We start from the raw sequence: 16,663 nt of genomic DNA, 5'->3' as shown, positions 1-16,663 counted from the left end.
CATTGAGCCTCCACCTCTAGCCCCTCATGGCCTCATCCGCCAACCGACAGAAAGGATGGGAAGAGAGAGGGATAAGGAATGAATCATGTTGTTTGAATGACATGTGGGTCCCACATTGGTTTTTGTTTTTTATTTTTTTCTATTGCCACGTCAGCCAAAACCATCCATAATACTAGCTTGGGACTCAATTTAACCTGGTTTTATAAGATTAGGGATGCCTTATATCTGGTATCATGGTTTAGGCTGCGTTCAGAATGCTGTGTTCTCAACACAGGTTGTACGCACAGAAAACGGAGCGGTTCATTAGCGCATGATTAATTAAGTATTTGCTATTTTTTTAAATAAATGGATCAATATGGTTTTTTTAAGCAACTTTCGTATAATTTTTTTAAAAAAACACACTATTTAGTAATTTGAAAAGCATGTGTGCGGAAAACGAGAACGTGTAGTTGAGAACTCAGGGTTTCGAACGCAGTGCGTTTCAAACTCGCCCTCAAAGTAAGGACTGTGAAGTGAACTTATTCCTTACCGTTCAGGCCTAACAGAAACAGGCCGGCCCATTCACATTTCTGGGCTGCTAGCCCAATCTACGAACGTTTCTCTTTGCGGCCCAACTAGATCGAGCTCTTGATTGGATCTGACCACGCGGTGGTCCGGAATTAGTTCTGGCCCATTATCTGATTGGGCCAGCCCAATAAGGCCTGAAACAAGTGAGTGGGCACAATACGGAAAGAGAGCTTCTAATATTATTATAACTCCGTTCGTTTTTAAATATTTGACGCCGTTGATTTTTTTAAATATGTTTGATCGTTTGTCTTATTTAAAAAATTTAAATAATTATTAATTCATTTCCTCTCATTTGATTTATTGTTAAATATATTTATATGTATATATAGTTTTACATATTTCACAAAAATTTTTGAATAAGACGAACGGTTAAACATGTGATTAAAAAATCAACAGTGTTAAATATTTAAAAAGGAGGAAGTATTATTTATTGAAAACAAAAAAAAAAAGGAAAGAGAGCAACTTGGCCAACTCACTCACCAAAGTCCAAGTCCATTTTGCCTCTAGAAGTCAGAATTGACACACAACGCTAATGGCCAGAAGGAAACCGGAACTTCTCTCTAGATCTCCTGTCCCATCAACGTGATATCTTTTTCCAAAAAACAAAATTATCTAAATTGCCTTTCTATGGTTACTGGCTATTGGAGTAGTACGTACTTTGCTGGATACTATTTTTTTTTCTTCTAGAAGAGGGTTAACGAACTAGGCGTAGCAGCTTCTCTTTTGACCGGCCATTGCCAGCACAGGGGAGAAGAAAAATAGAAGTCTCAGGGTATGTAAAGTTTTTAAAGTATACGGACCCACATTTAAAATATTAAATGTAGATTATTAACAAAACAAATTATAGATTTCGTCTGTAAACTGTGAGATGAATTTATCAAGCCTAATTAATCCATCATTAGCAAATGTTTACTGTAGCATCACATTGTCAAATCATGACGTAATTAGGCTCAAAATATTCGTCTCGCAATTTACATGTAAATTATGTAATTGTTTTTCTTATATTTAATATCCCATACATGTGTCTAAACATTTGATACGATGTTTTTAGCCAAAAATTTTTTTTGGCCAAAACTATAGTAGTGCTAGTACTAGTCTACTGCTATCATCATCATCTCAAACTCAAAGACGACGCATTGACTTGCTGCTAGTAAATTTAAAAAGAAATTTAGTCTTGGAGATGAAGCAATGACAGGTCGAACACCCCACTGACCCCAATTACTACTGTGTATATCCTGTCAGTTTATTGGTCAGGATATAACGTACTCCAGCCGTTCCGTGCACGGTCATGCCGTTAGTCATCCCTGACGTCATAAAAATATTACGTACCCAAGCGACGTCTGAACGAACTAAACGTTTAATCAAATCGGCTGTTTCTTACGTGGAAACAGTGATCCAATAACCCCAATAATATACTTCCATAGTTTTGGAGCTAATCGCAAAAACAATCGCTCGAATTAATCTGAAAGCTACGCTGGCAACTGTGGCAGGTCAGTCCAGATCGAACTCTGTTTAGGCAGAAACTCAGGCTGCCCTTAAAAACTCCAAGGATCAGTTCAGTGCCCTTAATGGATAAATCAACGTCTGATTTCACTGTGAGACTTATATATACATGGATTGGTTCAACTTCCATAAAAGCTTTAAAAAGTCCCAAATTTCAAATGAGATCCATATGGTTTGGGAAAGATGGGCCTTTTTTTCCTTGACCACTAAGACTAAAAAGTGTAAATGCTTAATCTAAAATTATTTCACCTGTTTTATAATACAAACCGGAGGACACTAGAGGTGCTCTCTTCAAATAGACATATAATATCACGGTTTACCTTTCGAATCGACGCCTGAATTCTAACCCCTTAAAGTACAACTGTTTTTGCCAAAAATTTTTGAATAACTGATAATATTTTGTTCTAAATTACTATTTTAAAATAGAATTTTTGGAAACTCATTTAAAATTACCTCAAAATATGATCATGTCAAAACCTCAAAATTCCACGGGTTTCGATCGCTTTTCGTTAGAAACGTGAACTCTCTTAGTACTCACAAACACGTTAATATCTTCTTTTTCTCTTATAAAAAAATGTTCTTTTCGGTGCAACGTACAGCTAGGTCGGCAAGCATCATCATCGTGGGTAGCTAGGACGCAATTTCGCACTCACAACTCAACTCAACTCAACTCATGCCTAATGTTTATAGCGTGCGTGTTCCCACTTGACCCCAGCCACCTTGCCACTTGGTCTTTTCATCCACTGAGCCATCTGATGTAGCTAGGGGACATTTTAATTAGTTAGGCGGCAATTAGCCAACTAATGTACGAACCCGCCCAGATTACTCGTTGTTGGATTAGCACGCATCACTGTCATCATCTCCTGCCCAACGCCTCAATAAACTAACTGATTAATATATTAATATAATTAATTATACTGGGTGAGAAACGAAGAAGATGCTACTACGCAACACGTCAACTTGGACGACGCGATAAGGTTTCCAGCAGGAGTAGTAGCAGAAGCTGCTCAACTACCACACCCCCATAATAATAAAAACAAAAATCGCAGCGTCACGTCACCTAAATGAGAGCCACATGCCAAGACACTAAAAAAAAAAATCTCTCTCTTTTTTTTCCTCTTTCTCAGTTCGGTACAGATTGTAAAAACATGATGTATAGATATTTATACTACTAGTAATTCACACGAGTGGAATTTTAAGAAATGAAAAATTCATCAGTCTTATTTGACCTGTCTCTCAGCAGTTACAAAGGCACAAAACTACGTGTACATGTGCGTACGTACGCGTATCCCAAGTGTGGTGTATACGCGTGTACTGTTTCCGGTGTGGCCCACGTGGCAGTGGCCTGCAACGAATCAACAAATTGGATCTCACTCCCTAGCTAGCTACTACTACCACCTACTATACTGTATATGTATGCTACTACGTGTGTACGAGTATGTATGTGTGTATTGCCGTGTTGGGCAGGGCGTGCGAGCGTGTATACGTACGCTATACGGCCGTACGTATACGGCGAGGCGAAAATACGCCACGTGGCGAGCAGGGGGATGGGGGGCCCAGCTCAGCTCGGCTCGGCTCGGCTCGACTAGCAGAGGAGCGACTCGACGAACAGGTCGTCCCGCGGCTCGTCCTTGGTGCGCGGGAACGCGGCGCCGCCGGCGCCGGCGCCGTAGCCGCCGTAGAGGCCGGCGGGGTTGGGGAGCATCTCGAGGGTGTAGGGCCCCTGCTGGGCGGCGGCGACGGCCGACGGCCGGATCGCCCCCGACGACGGCGGCGCCGGCGCCGGGGCGCGTCCGCCGCCGCCGCCGCGGCCGACCGGGACGTCGTGGTTGTGCTTGCCCTCGTAGGTGGTGATCACGGCGCGCGTGTCGTGCGACGCCCGCTCCACGTGCTTCCGCACCGGGCAGCCCACCGTCGTGCACTTGTAGTAGCTCCTGCGATTCAAGAACAGATTTGATTATTAGAGACGCAAGAACAGATATGATTAATCGACTAATCGACGGATTTTTATCAGCTTGATTGATTGATTACCTTGGGTTGGGGTTGCCCTTGACGACCTTCTGGCCGTACTTCCTCCACCGGAAGCCGTCGTCGAGGATGTCGATGTCGCTCAGCGTCTGCACCACAAGCCTCGGCTCGCGCACCGGCTTGCCGCCGGCGCCGCCGCCCATGCCGCCGGAGCTGCCCTCGTTGTCAGCATCCTCCTTCCTGAAAACCATGACATCCATGAGACCCAAGAAGAACACACGCACACGCATGGAGATATTACGCTTCGATTGCTGATTTGAGTGATGATGTGAGGCTTACCAGCGCTTGGCTTCGGGCTCGTCGCCCTCGCTGCGGTGCGATGCGTTGTCGGCCTCGTCGTCGCCGAACGTGACGGAGGAGTTCTCGGGCGTCGCGGCGGAGTACTGGTCCGCGCCCGCGCCGGGCGCCGCGAGGTCGTCGGCGCAGGCGGCGGCGGTGGCGCAGGAGGAGGAGGCGTTGCGGCGGGTGGAGAGCGGCTTGGGGTGGTTGTGTGCGCCCTTGTAGACGATCTGGGTGATGCGGCCGTCGGCGAGCGAGCGCTCCACCTTCTTCTTCATGGAGCAGCCGTTGTAGGTGCACTTGTAGTAGCTCCTCGGGTTCTCGCTCCCCTTCACCTGCTTCTGCCCGTACTTCCTCCAGTTGTACCCGTCCTCCAGCTTGTTGTTCCCGCCGCCGCCGCTCTTGTTGCTCGACGCGGCGGCGCCGCCGTTCTTGCTCGACTCGACCACTTGCTGCTCTTGCTCCTGCTCCTGCACAAGCGTACATGAACCATGGTGAGCTAGACTGTCAACAGTTTACTCAGCTTGGGTTGAGCTAGATGAGCTGAAGCATTTGTACGTACCTTGAAGGAAGGGAAAGAGGCCGGTTGCGCGGCCATGGCGTCGGAGTTGGTGTGGAAGGAGAAGTCGCCGCGGCTGTCATCTTGCTGAGAAGCGATGAGATCGGCGCTGGCCTTCCAGTCGTACCTCTGAGCCGGGATTGCACCGGTGGTCGGGGACGCCAAGATCTGAAAAGCACAAACACGCACAAACGCCATGGATCATCATCAGCACCACACTACACAGCAATTGCGCACTAAAGGTAGAAGAAGAAGATGAAGGTGTGTCACGCGGAACGCACATGGGAGGAGCTGAGGAGGACGGGGGAGTCGAGCAGCTCGGTGGGGCTGAGCCCCGGCGGGATGGCGAAGTAGGACGACGGCGACACCGGCGGCGGCGAGAGCGGCAGGCTCGGCGGCTGCGCGGACTTGAACTTGGGCACCCCGCCGCCCACCCTCGCTCCGCCTCTGGAGAACCCCCTCGGCGAGCGCTCCTCACCGCCGGCGCCGAGCAGGTCCCCACCGCCCCCCGACAGCAGCTCGGTGAACGACGTGATGAACGGCGGCGGCGTGAACGTGAACCCGTGGTCCAACCCCCCCGTCGAGGACGCCATGGCGAGCGTACCACAGCTCAGCCAGCAAGCAAGCGAGCTAGCGAAGCGAGGAGACCGTGACGAAGACGAGGAGGAGAGTGATCGGAGACGAGAACGAGACGACGAGACGGGAGTGGTGGATGGGCTCGTGTCGCGGCGGCTTAAGTAGCGGCTGCTCCGGTCAGTGGGGGCAGAAGCGTAAAGGCGAGGCACGTGTCTCTGACATGTGGGGCGGAGTAGGATGGGGTCCGGGTGTCAGTGGGAGAGGGAGGCTAATGTGAACGTGATGGTTTGGGGATGCTTCGGCGAAGGGGGTGAGGTCAAAGCTCGTGCGGTTTGACCGGTCAGACGAGGCGGCTGAGGCTCGCGCCGGGAGGTGAGAGGAGAGGGAGGGAGGCGACGACGTGTGGTTTCGGGGAAGGAGACGCCGGGGTGTGGGGCCCACCCGAGAGCGTCGCGTGTTCCCGCGGCTTTCGAGTTTCAACTCGTACGTGTAGCTTGGGGTTTGGGTTTGGGTTGAGGGCGGACTAGTGGGCGTGTCGCTTCGAATGGACGGACGGATTGGGGATGGGGATTTGGGGGGGACAAAGACAAAAATGTGATTTTTTTTTTGCTTTTTCCTTTTTATTGTTCGGTTTTTCATATGAAATATTCTTGTATTAATAAAATGGTTAACACTTCCCGTTTATTACGCTGTATATATACAGTGCTTCAACAACAGCACATCTTTGGAATTGTTGTGCGATAGGTATCGGAGCAATTATTCGAGAAGAAATCAGGAGAAATTTTAAAATCAAAAACTATAATTACTGGATGTATTTTCCATTACACGGAAGATATAGAACAATCTTACACACTTCTACGTATGCGCACCACACTCTCATATAATATCTATCTATTATTTTCTTTGTTTTAAAGTATAACAATTTATAGGTTCTTCTTAAGGGCTTGTTTAGTTGGCAAAATTTTTTTGCCCTTGCTAGTCACATTGGATATACGGACACACATTTGTATTAAACGTAATCTAATAACAAAACAAATTACAGATTTCGCTAGGAAACTGCAAAACAAATTTATTAAGTCTAATTAATCCGTCATTAGCAAATATTTACTGTAGCACAACATTGGTAAATCTTGGCGTAATTAGGTTTAAAAGATTTGTCTCGCAATTTACATGCAAACTGTGTGATTGGTTTTTTTTTCACATTAATACTCTATGCATGTGTCCAAACATTCGATGTGATGGGTGAAAAGTTTTTGTTTTGGGAATTAAACAGCCTCTAAGTAGTAAGGTTGGATCAAAAGATTATTTTTGTTACTTCAGTTGTCAATTTTTGAATTTTGAATTGCTTACATTTCCTTTCTAGCATTTGATTGGATGTTAAATCATTGAAATGATGGGAATTAGTGCAGGAATATTTATATTGTTACATATATATTTAGTTGAAAAACAAGTATAGACGCTCATAACACGTGCGCACCCTACCCTATAAGCACTTTTGAAAGACTGGATCATCATATATTGATATTTGAATCTTGGAAATGCTTATATTTTAGAACAGATGAAATATATTATAAAAGATAGCTCGAAAATGGGCTTAGAAATTCTCACATTGAAGAAAAAAATATTGATGGTTTTAACGGTACAGATTGACTGATATTGTTCTATACCAGGTACAATATATATCTCTCAAAACAGAAGATAAGAGCTTTATACTGAATTCAATACTCCTTTTAGAATATATTGTATACAAATTACAATTGCATGCACAAGAGTTGTACAAGAAATTCAATTCCATTTTCAGTTTCTTATAGAAATCATACTTATATTTATAGAAATAAAATATAAGAGTTGCACATCAAATTCAATTCCACATTCATCTATGTCAAATTGCACGGGAAACCTTGTACTTAGGATATTTTTGCACGGGAATTTTTCAGTGTGCGGTGACTCGAAACATTTGAACAGAGTAGTTTTTTATGAACTGAAGTTGTGGTCTTTCTTTTGTTATGTGTGATGAATTTGTGTGATGTGGTGCAATGTGCCGATGTGGTTATGGAAAATGCCATGCAACTCGGCGATCTTCGCTGCCGTACTGATCAGGCAATATGGACGGAATGCAAATGTGCCAAACTCCAAATTCGATCAGATTTGCATATATCAAATATTTCCTTTTTTTTATTCCTAACCGTAGTACAGTGTTTCTTCATTCTATCAGTTTTCTAGAGCTTGGTTTTTGTTGCTTTGCGGGTAACCGACGGATTTGGTCAAGTGATCTGGAGGACTATCATTTTTTAATTTCATCCTTTTGGTGGATCCTACGTGACTGATTAACGACTTAACAGCCTAACGGGCGGCTAACTATAAACTAGAGTAGCCGTACATATCATACGCAAAACAATTTAAACTCTGAATGTCTGACAGTGATGGACATCCCAACGCACTAGTACCAATTATATATTAATATCTATAATTACGTTGTCCACTCCTTATATAAATTTTTATTTTGAAAAAGATTATTATATTGTTTATTTGGAAAAAAAGTTTTCAAGACCACAACCTGATAAATTTCTCGTAATATTTTTTCTGAAATCTATAAGAAACAATATTTTTATGAAAATACTTCAAAAAACTTCGAATTATAAATTTTATACACTAAATATAAATAATATTTTGACTAATTATTGATCAAATTTTACAATTAGTCTGGATTTTAAATCACAGCACACCTTAATGAAAACCTAGGGATTGAGTATAGCAAAAGAAAAGTTCGTTTTTAAGGTAATGAAAACTTTATTTCAAGATGAAAACTTGGCAAAAATCTAAATAGGAGAAAATATTTCGTGCAAAACAATATTCAGGGCTTGTTTAGTTCCCAAACAAAAATTTCACGCTGTCAAATCGAATGTTTTCACATGCATAGAGTATTAAATGTAGAAAAAAAACTAATTACACAGTTCGCCGGGAAATTGCGAGATGAATCTTTTAAGTCTATTTGCGCCATGATTTGATAATATGATGCTACAGTAAACATTTACTAATGATGGATTAATTATGCTTAATAAATTCGTCTCGCAGTTTCCTGACAGAATCTGTAATTTATTTTGTTATTAGACTATGTTTAATACTTTAAATATGTGTATGTATATCCGCGATGTGACATACAAGGGTAAATTTTTTTTGCCAGCTAAACATGCCCTCAATCGCAGGACGGAAGTATAATTTACAAGAGGGTACATATCGACTATGCGTCAAGGACATTATATCGGTACTAATTTTAGGTGTTATAGTACTATCAACATAAGTATATGACAAACAATGTAAATAAGAGTGTCGTCGTTCGTTAAGCATGTGCAACGCCAAAGTACGGCCCTAAGTTTTCTAGAAGGAATATGGTACGGTGGTGCCATTTGTCATAATACATTATCTCATCACTTAAAAAGTTGATCAACTCGCGTCCAATTAAAAGTTTACCGATTAATAAGCTCATAATCTTACTTGAAGAAGCTAGGTATACACATGTTATCATGTAAACATAATTAATACTGTCTTACTATATCTTACTTGGAAAAGATAGACAGGTCACTTCTTTTCGTTTCATATATATGCATGCTTCATGCGTGTATCTCCAATCTGCTGAGAAAATTGCCATGCAAAAACCTTAATTTGTCCGTTCATAAAAGCTAGAATACAAAACAGTTTATGCATATATGGGTAAAATATTCCCATTCTACTGGGGAGGAATGCGCGATATATATAGCCTAATCCTTATTAAATATTATTGATTCTTTTCTTAACTAAAAAAGTTACTGTGCAAAAGTGCATGCATGGATGCACATGACATGGAAATAAAATTTTCCAAATTAACAAAGGACACGTGAAAAGAATCTCTTTTGGCTTTCTCTCGAAAATGTAGCAGCCCATGTGACTGGTATCCACGAACGCCTACAAATATACTACTACTACCGTCTACAATACTATCAAGCTATAGGCCACAGCTGTCGTTTTGGATAAGCATCACCGCAAACTTTTAAAACCTTGTTTATTAATATATATTTTCCAGATTGGACATAAAAAAACACACATTTGTAGTTAATTACATAAAAGAGTTTTTCTTTTTTCTTGTAAATAAATTTTTTATTATATAAAATTATTCTGTTGGCCAAATGTCTGGTAGTTTTCCCTCAAAGGAAATATTTTAATGCGTCTTAAAAATACTTAACAATACTTCATTTGCACTTGTTAAATTTCCTCTCCATGTGTTGTATATTATCCGTGCGTTGCAATGGGATTTTAATTAAAGAAAATTATTTTTAATCAGTTATTACTATCGTTTTATGTATATATCATCTTTAATTTTATTTTCACAAAGTACGGAATGCTTGACAAGAAAGAAGTTGGTGGTTGAGACGATGGCTGATTCACCACTCAGGCACTCACTAACCCACACCCTGTTAGGCTTCATTCGACTAGGTTGTTTTGCCAAAAAAAATTCGGCAATATGTAAAACAAGGAAACCCGTTAGCGCATGATTATTCAAGTACTAATTATTACAATCTTCAAAAATATATTCATTTGATTTTCTTAAAAGACTAGCAAAATACCATGCTTCACTATGGGGCAAATGAAAATATATTATAATCGAGAAAAATTTTTATATACCACTCAAAGTTTACGAGTTTTTTTATATGCTAGTGGAAAGTTACTAATTCCTTATATGCCATCCAACGAAAATTTTCATTCTTTATATACCGCTATTGAGGTCAAACTGCTTTGACCTTGTCATTTTTTTCAACATACACACTTGAGGATAATGGTTCCACCTTACAGTTGATCTGTCATTTTTGCTAATCCATCCAGGGTGATGCAGACATAAATAGTTCGGATATAACCATACTTATGTTATACATCAACAAGCTAAAGGTGCATATGTTTTATATTGTGTGTGAATGGCCGCGAGTCAAATTTAGAGAGGTATAAGTTTAAAAAGATTGGAATTTAAATATCTAAATAGATAAGTTGGATACTTGTACAGTGGGTTTTCCAAGGGATTAGGATTACTTATCCTTGTTGGATTCGTGGCTTTGTGCAACCTCATTAGGGTATAAATAGATAAGAGGCTTATGCTCTCGGTACCAATTTGAGATAATAGATTTTGGAGAGAAATTAGGGTTTTAACCTAATTTTTGGATTTGAGTTCTAAATTTAATAGAGGAGTGTTCTAAGTGCACTTTGTAAACACATCTTAATGCAATAAAGTCGATCTAATTTGAAGAGCGTTTGTTGAGTTGCGTTTTCTATTTCCCAGAAGTCAGACCGGCGGTACACAGGCGGTCACACCGACGCCCTTAAGGTGGTCGAACCTGCAGCATACAGAAGGTTAGATTGGAGTATTATAGAGGTTAGGTTGCACCTTCATCAGGTTAGAGGGTTTCTTTTATTTCATAAAAGACTTTGGTTTTTGATGTTCTTGTGTCCTTGTAGGCTTGATTCTTAATGTTCAACCCTACAAAATGGACTTTGATGTATCATTTATGAATAGGGGACAGAAGTTGGAAAAGAAGGCAAATGGAGGGAGATGTATTTTTGTAAGGGTATATACAAGATATGACCAACTAACAAGAGGTCAAATGATTTTTTTAAGAAGATATTAGTCCCTCCATTCTTGTTTAAGTTATCATTTAGCATAGGACACTTCGACTTTGTGGTTTTAGCCATGGGACACCGTCCGAACTCACTTTTGGGGGAAAACACTCCATAAACGTGGTAATTTGCTAATGGACACCATGCCGATTAGAATAATAATTTCCGGTTGAAGAGGAGAGAGAAATAGCATGAAATGTCAAAAAATCCCATTGGACCCACATGTCAACTCTATCTCTTTTCTCTCTCTCTCATCTCTCTTAGAGGGGTAAGGGGCGGTGTCGGACGCCGGTGTGGAGAAAGGCGAGTTCGGCGGGAGCGGCCGCCGTGGGACTCGCGGCGGGAGCAACAGAGGACGGTAAGGCCGCGGCGAAGCGGCACGGGGCGGCGCCGGGCAGGAGGAACGCGAGCCAGAGCCAGTCGGTGCGCGGGACGAAGATGATGGGTGCGTCGACGAGACTGAGCTTGGCGGGGGTGCGCTCCTCGCCGCCGAAGAATGGCTAGATGGTGATGAGGCCGGCGAGGTGGAGGTTGGCGAAGGTAGTGGAGGCGAGGGCATAGCAGTGGTCGATGTGGTGGGCGATGTTGGCGCCCGCGCTGTCCCCGGTGACAAAGCAGCGTGTGACATCGAGCGGCAAGGTCAGTTCCCTCCTCGAGGGGGATGCGGCCCCGAACCGTGCCGCTTCACCACGTCCTCGCCGTCCTCCGCCGCTCTCGCCGCGAGCGCCGCGGCGACCGCTCCCACCGTCCTCCACCGCGGTAGTGGCCGCTGTTGGCGACGACGACGCGGCTCTCCTCCTCGCCGTCCTCCGCCGCTCCAGCCGTCCTCGCCGTCCTCCGCTGCAGGAGTGGCGTCCTCCGCCGCGGGAGAGGCCGCAGTTGGCGACGACGACGCAGCTGTCCTCCTCACATCCTCCGCCGTTCCCGCCGTCCTCGCCATCTCCTCCGCTGCGACGAGCTCGAGCCCCGGCGACTGACGCCGCCCCGTGCCCCTCTGAGAGAGAACATAGATAGATAGATAGATAGATAGATAGATAGATAGAGAGAGAGAGGAGAAGAGAGATAGGAGATAGAGCTGACATGTGGGCCCAAGGGCATTTTTGACATTTCACACGATTTCTCTCTCCTCTTCAACCGGAAATTATTATTCTAATCGGCGTGGTGTCTATTAGCATATTACCACATTTTTGGAGTGTTTTCCCCCAAAAGTAAGTTCGGGCGGTGTCCCATGGCTAAAACCACGAAATCGAAGTGTCATGTCGCAAAATTTGCCTTCTTTATCGACATAGTCTCCTATGCTATTTTAGGATTGTGCTTTATACTCATATATTTGTGAAAGATATTAAAAACTACTATAATTACAAGAAAGCGTTTTCTTGCGAGGAATCTACTAATTGTAAGATCGTAAAGGGCATTTCCCACCCCAAAAGCTAGCCAATGAGGCGAGGGACTCCTACACTTATATATTAGATCCATTGCCCTTCCACAACCAATGTAGGACTATCCAACAATCTCCCCACATTGATGTCCCTCAGTCATTCACTGCCTCTTCACCGTACATCGATGGTCCCTAAAGTATAGAGGCCGGCCCCACAGGCATCCACAGTCCATCAGGCCTTCACACAATTTGTCCCTCGGCAGGAGATATTGAACTAGCTAGGCTCTGATACCAATTGTATATGATCGTAAAGGGCATTTCCCACCCAAAAGCTAGCCATGAGAGACTCCTCCACTTATATATTAGGATATTTGCCCTTACATAATCAATATGGGACTATCAACACTAAAATGTTCTTTTAGAGATAAAATCTCAACATGAAACGAAAGGATCGTAATTGGTTGTCGAATTTGAAGAGTGTTTGAGAGATCAAGTTGATATAGATAATGACGAGTTCTCACTAGTGGAGAAACCATCTTTGGTCGGTCGGCCGAAATCCACAATAGTCCCGGATCCATTTAAAATGGGACTAAAGATGATCTTTAGTCCCGGTTGGTGGCTACAACGGGCATATGTGATCTTTAGTCCCGGTTCTAAAGATGTCAGACGTTGTCAGGCCCCCGGGATCTTTAGTCCCGGTTGGTAACTAAAGATCCTAACTTTAGTCCCGGTTGGTGTGATCCTCGGGATCTTTAGTCCCGGTTGGTAACACCAACCGGGACTAAAAATCCCCCCTTTATATATGTCTTCTTCCTCCTCCAGCCCGAGCAAGCTTCAAAATTTCTCAAAGAAAAAGGGGAGGTCATGCCAAAATTTCTTGTGAAATTTTTTTAGTGATTATATACAAATCGGAGGTGTCTAAAAGGTTAGTAACTTCATCCTCCAATATTTTTTGTTGTTATATTACTTTTGGAGCTATGTTTCACACATTTTTTTTGTCTCCAAAACTTTGTTGTAAGTTGATGAGAAAGAAAATTTGTGTGGGGAAGAAGAATATATAGAAATTTTGTTTGTTTACTTAAAAGAATTTTATTCTCATAGTTTAAAATATGATGAAAATTAATCTTAAAAAATAGAAAACAAACTAAATTGAGAATTAAGAGAAGTACAACATTAATATTAGTTTACGAATTTTTTTCATTTCATGTAGATGGATCGGCAATGGATGTACGCTAACCGGCAGTCCAAAGAGTTTATCAAGGGCGTGCATTATTTTTTGAGAGTGGCCGAAGCTAACAAGCGTAACGGTTTTATTTGTTGTCCATGCAATAAGTGTAAGAACCAGAAGGAGTATTCTGCTTCCAGGACTACTCATTTCCACTTGTTTAAGTCGGGGTTCATGCCAAGCTTAATTGTTGGACATCCCACGGTGAGCAAGGGGTTGAAATGGAAGAAGATGAAGCGGAGGACGAGAACATTCCCGACTGGGCTCAGTACGCTGGATTTGAAGGAAATCAAACGGGCGAGGTGGACAGGGATGCTGGCGATAACGACGCTGCAGATGATCTTGGTCAGATGTTGCAGGACGCAAAGGAGGACTGTGAAAGTGAAAAGGAGGCCCATAAATTGGAGCGGATGTTAGAGGACCACAGAACGTCATTGTACCCAGGTTGCGACCAGGGGCACAAAAAGTTGGATACTACTCTGGAGTTCTTGCAATGGAAGGCAAAAAATGGTGTTAGTGACAAGGCATTTGGCGATTTATTGAAACTCGTCAAGAACATTCTTCAGGAGGGAAACAAATTGCTCGAGACAACGTACGAGGCTAAGAAGATAGTCTGCCCTCTAGGACTGGAAGTTTAGAAGATTCACGCATGTCCGAATGATTGTATCCTATATCGCGGTGAGGAGTACAAGAACCTAGAAGCATGCCCTGTTTGTAAAGCACTATGATACAAGATTAGACGAGAGGATCCAGGTGAAGTCGACGGGCAACCAACAAAGAAGAGAATTCCTGCTAAGGTGATGTGGTATTTCCCTATAATACCACGGCTAAGGCGTTTGTTCAGGAACAAGGGGAATGCTAGAATGATGCGTTGGCACGCTGAAGAACGTCAACAGGACGGGATGCTGAGACACCCCGCCGATGGTTTGCAGTGCGAAACATCGACAGAAAATTTAAAGACTTTGGAAAGGACGCATGAAACATATGGTTTGGTTTAAGTACGGATGGCATGAATCCTTTTGGAGAGATGAGCAGCGGCCATAGCACTTGGCCGTTATGATGTGTATCTACAACCTCCCTCCTTGGCTATGCATGAAGAGGAAGTACATAATGATGCCGATTATTATTGAAGGCCCCAAGCAACCTGGTAACGACGTCGATGTGTACCTAAGACCACTGGTCGAAGATCTTAAACTGTTGTGGAAGAAGGAAGTGTCCCCATGTGGGACGAGGACAAACAGGAGGAGTTTAACCTACGAGCGCTGTTGTTCGTAACCATCAACGATTGGCCTGCACTTAGCAACCTATCCGAGCAGTTCAACAAGGGGTACAAGGCTTGCACTCACTGTATGGATGAAACAGAAAGTACGTATCTTAAGCACTGTAGGAAGGTTGTGTACATGGGTCATCGTCGATTCCTTGCTGCAAACCACCCAGTACGGAAGAAAGACAAGCACTTTGAACATAAGGCGGACCACCGTACGAAGCCTAAACATCGCAGCGGGAAAACAGTGTTTGCTATGGTGAAAGATCTTAAAGTAGTGTTTGGAAATGGGCCTGGCAGTCAGCCTATAGAGAGCGAAGATGGTCACGCGGCGATGTGGAAAAAGAACTCTATATTTTGGGAGTTACCCTATTGGGAATTCTTGGACGTCCGCCACGCAATCGACGTGATGCACCTCATTAAGAACCTTTGCGTAAACCTTCTTGGCTTCCTAGGTGTATATGGAAAGTCGAAAGATACACTGGAAGCACGTAATGATCTGAAGCATATGAAACAATGCGGCGACCTTCACCCGGAACCAAAGGAGAAAGGAAGCCATTACTTGAGTCCAACCAACTACACTCTTAGCAAGGCAGAGAAGGAAAGTATGTTTGAATGCTTGGAGAGCATCAAGGTTTCGTCTGGATACTCCACGAATATAAAGCGAATAATAAGCATGAAGGAGAAGAAGTTCACAAACCTAAAGTCTCATGACTGTTACGTGTTGATGACACAACTGCTACTAGTTATAATAAGGGGTATCCTTCCAGACAATGTCCGGGCAACAATAACAAAGCTATGTGCTTTCATGAACGCAATTTCGCAGAAGGTCATCGATCCGGATAGATTAGAAGCCATTCAGAATGATGTGGTGCGATGTCTTGTCAGCTTTGAGTTGATATTTCCACCTTCATTTTTCAATATAATGACGCATCTGCTTTGTCACCTTGCCAAAGAGATCGGTATTCTCGGGCCTATGTACCTACACAACATGTTTCCTTTCGAGAGGTACATGGGCGTTCTGAAGAAGTATGTTCGTAACCGTGCTCGTCCAGAGGCAAGCATAGCCAAGGGGTATGGAACAGAGGAGGTCATTGAATTCTGCGTACAATTTATTGAAGGCCTTCGCCCAATCGGGGGTACCTGAATTACGCCATGAAGGGAGACTACGGGGAAAGGGGACTCTCGGAAGGAAAGCAATAATGACGGTAGATAACAATTTATTCCGTAAAGCCCATTTCACGGTTCTGCAACAATCTTCATTGGTGGCTCCTTACATCGAGGAGCACTTGGCTCTAGTTCGCGCCAGAAACATCGGTAAGTCCGATGCATGGATTACACGGCATCACATTGATACTTGGCAAAATTTGCTACAGGACACCCAAAAAATGTGTAATTAGCTGTGGGACACCGTAAAGACGTGAATTTGCTCAAGGACACTCTAAAAATGTGGTAATTTGCTACAGGACACTGGACACATTAAAATATAATATCTAGTCAATTGATGAGAGAGAAACTACGTAAAATGACAATTTTGCCCTTATCTTCTTCTCCCTTCTCTCGTTCTTCTTCTGACTATCCTCTCGCGTGCTGTGAGTGCGATCGCAGGCCACGCCCGCCGCCACGGACTCCTCACCGCTGTTG

General features: G+C 43.3%; 1 protein-coding gene across 1 annotated transcript; it reads right to left on the bottom strand.

Moving 5' to 3' along the window:
- Window positions 1-3,513: 3,513 nt before the first annotated feature.
- Window positions 3,514-5,636, bottom strand: LOC127774521 (probable WRKY transcription factor 26). Its single transcript, XM_052300781.1, has 5 exons — window positions 5,218-5,636; window positions 4,940-5,104; window positions 4,378-4,847; window positions 4,102-4,278; window positions 3,514-4,004 (listed from the first exon to the last, which is right to left on the bottom strand). The coding sequence occupies exons 1-5, from the start codon at window positions 5,527-5,529 to the stop codon at window positions 3,656-3,658; spliced, it is 1,473 nt and encodes a 490-aa protein (XP_052156741.1). The 5' UTR covers window positions 5,530-5,636; the 3' UTR covers window positions 3,514-3,655.
- Window positions 5,637-16,663: the final 11,027 nt, after the last annotated feature.

The sequence above is a fragment of the Oryza glaberrima genome, chromosome 5, assembly GCF_000147395.1.
Source record: "Oryza glaberrima chromosome 5, OglaRS2, whole genome shotgun sequence".
Lineage (NCBI taxonomy): Eukaryota > Viridiplantae > Streptophyta > Magnoliopsida > Poales > Poaceae > Oryza > Oryza glaberrima.
This window is presented reverse-complemented; position numbering and strand designations above follow the sequence as displayed.

Bases quoted from the DNA above. Each gene is read 5' to 3' on its own strand.
- LOC127774521 (XM_052300781.1), bottom strand. From the start codon at position 5,529: ATGGCGTCCTCGACGGGGGGGTTGGACCACGGGTTCACGTTCACGCCG. The intron at 5,105-5,217 runs GTGCGTTCCGCG...TGTGCTTTTCAG, and splicing joins TCCTCCTCAGCTCCTCCCAT to ATCTTGGCGTCCCCGACCAC. The intron at 4,848-4,939 runs GTACGTACAAAT...ACGCTTGTGCAG, and splicing joins CCTCTTTCCCTTCCTTCAAG to GAGCAGGAGCAAGAGCAGCA.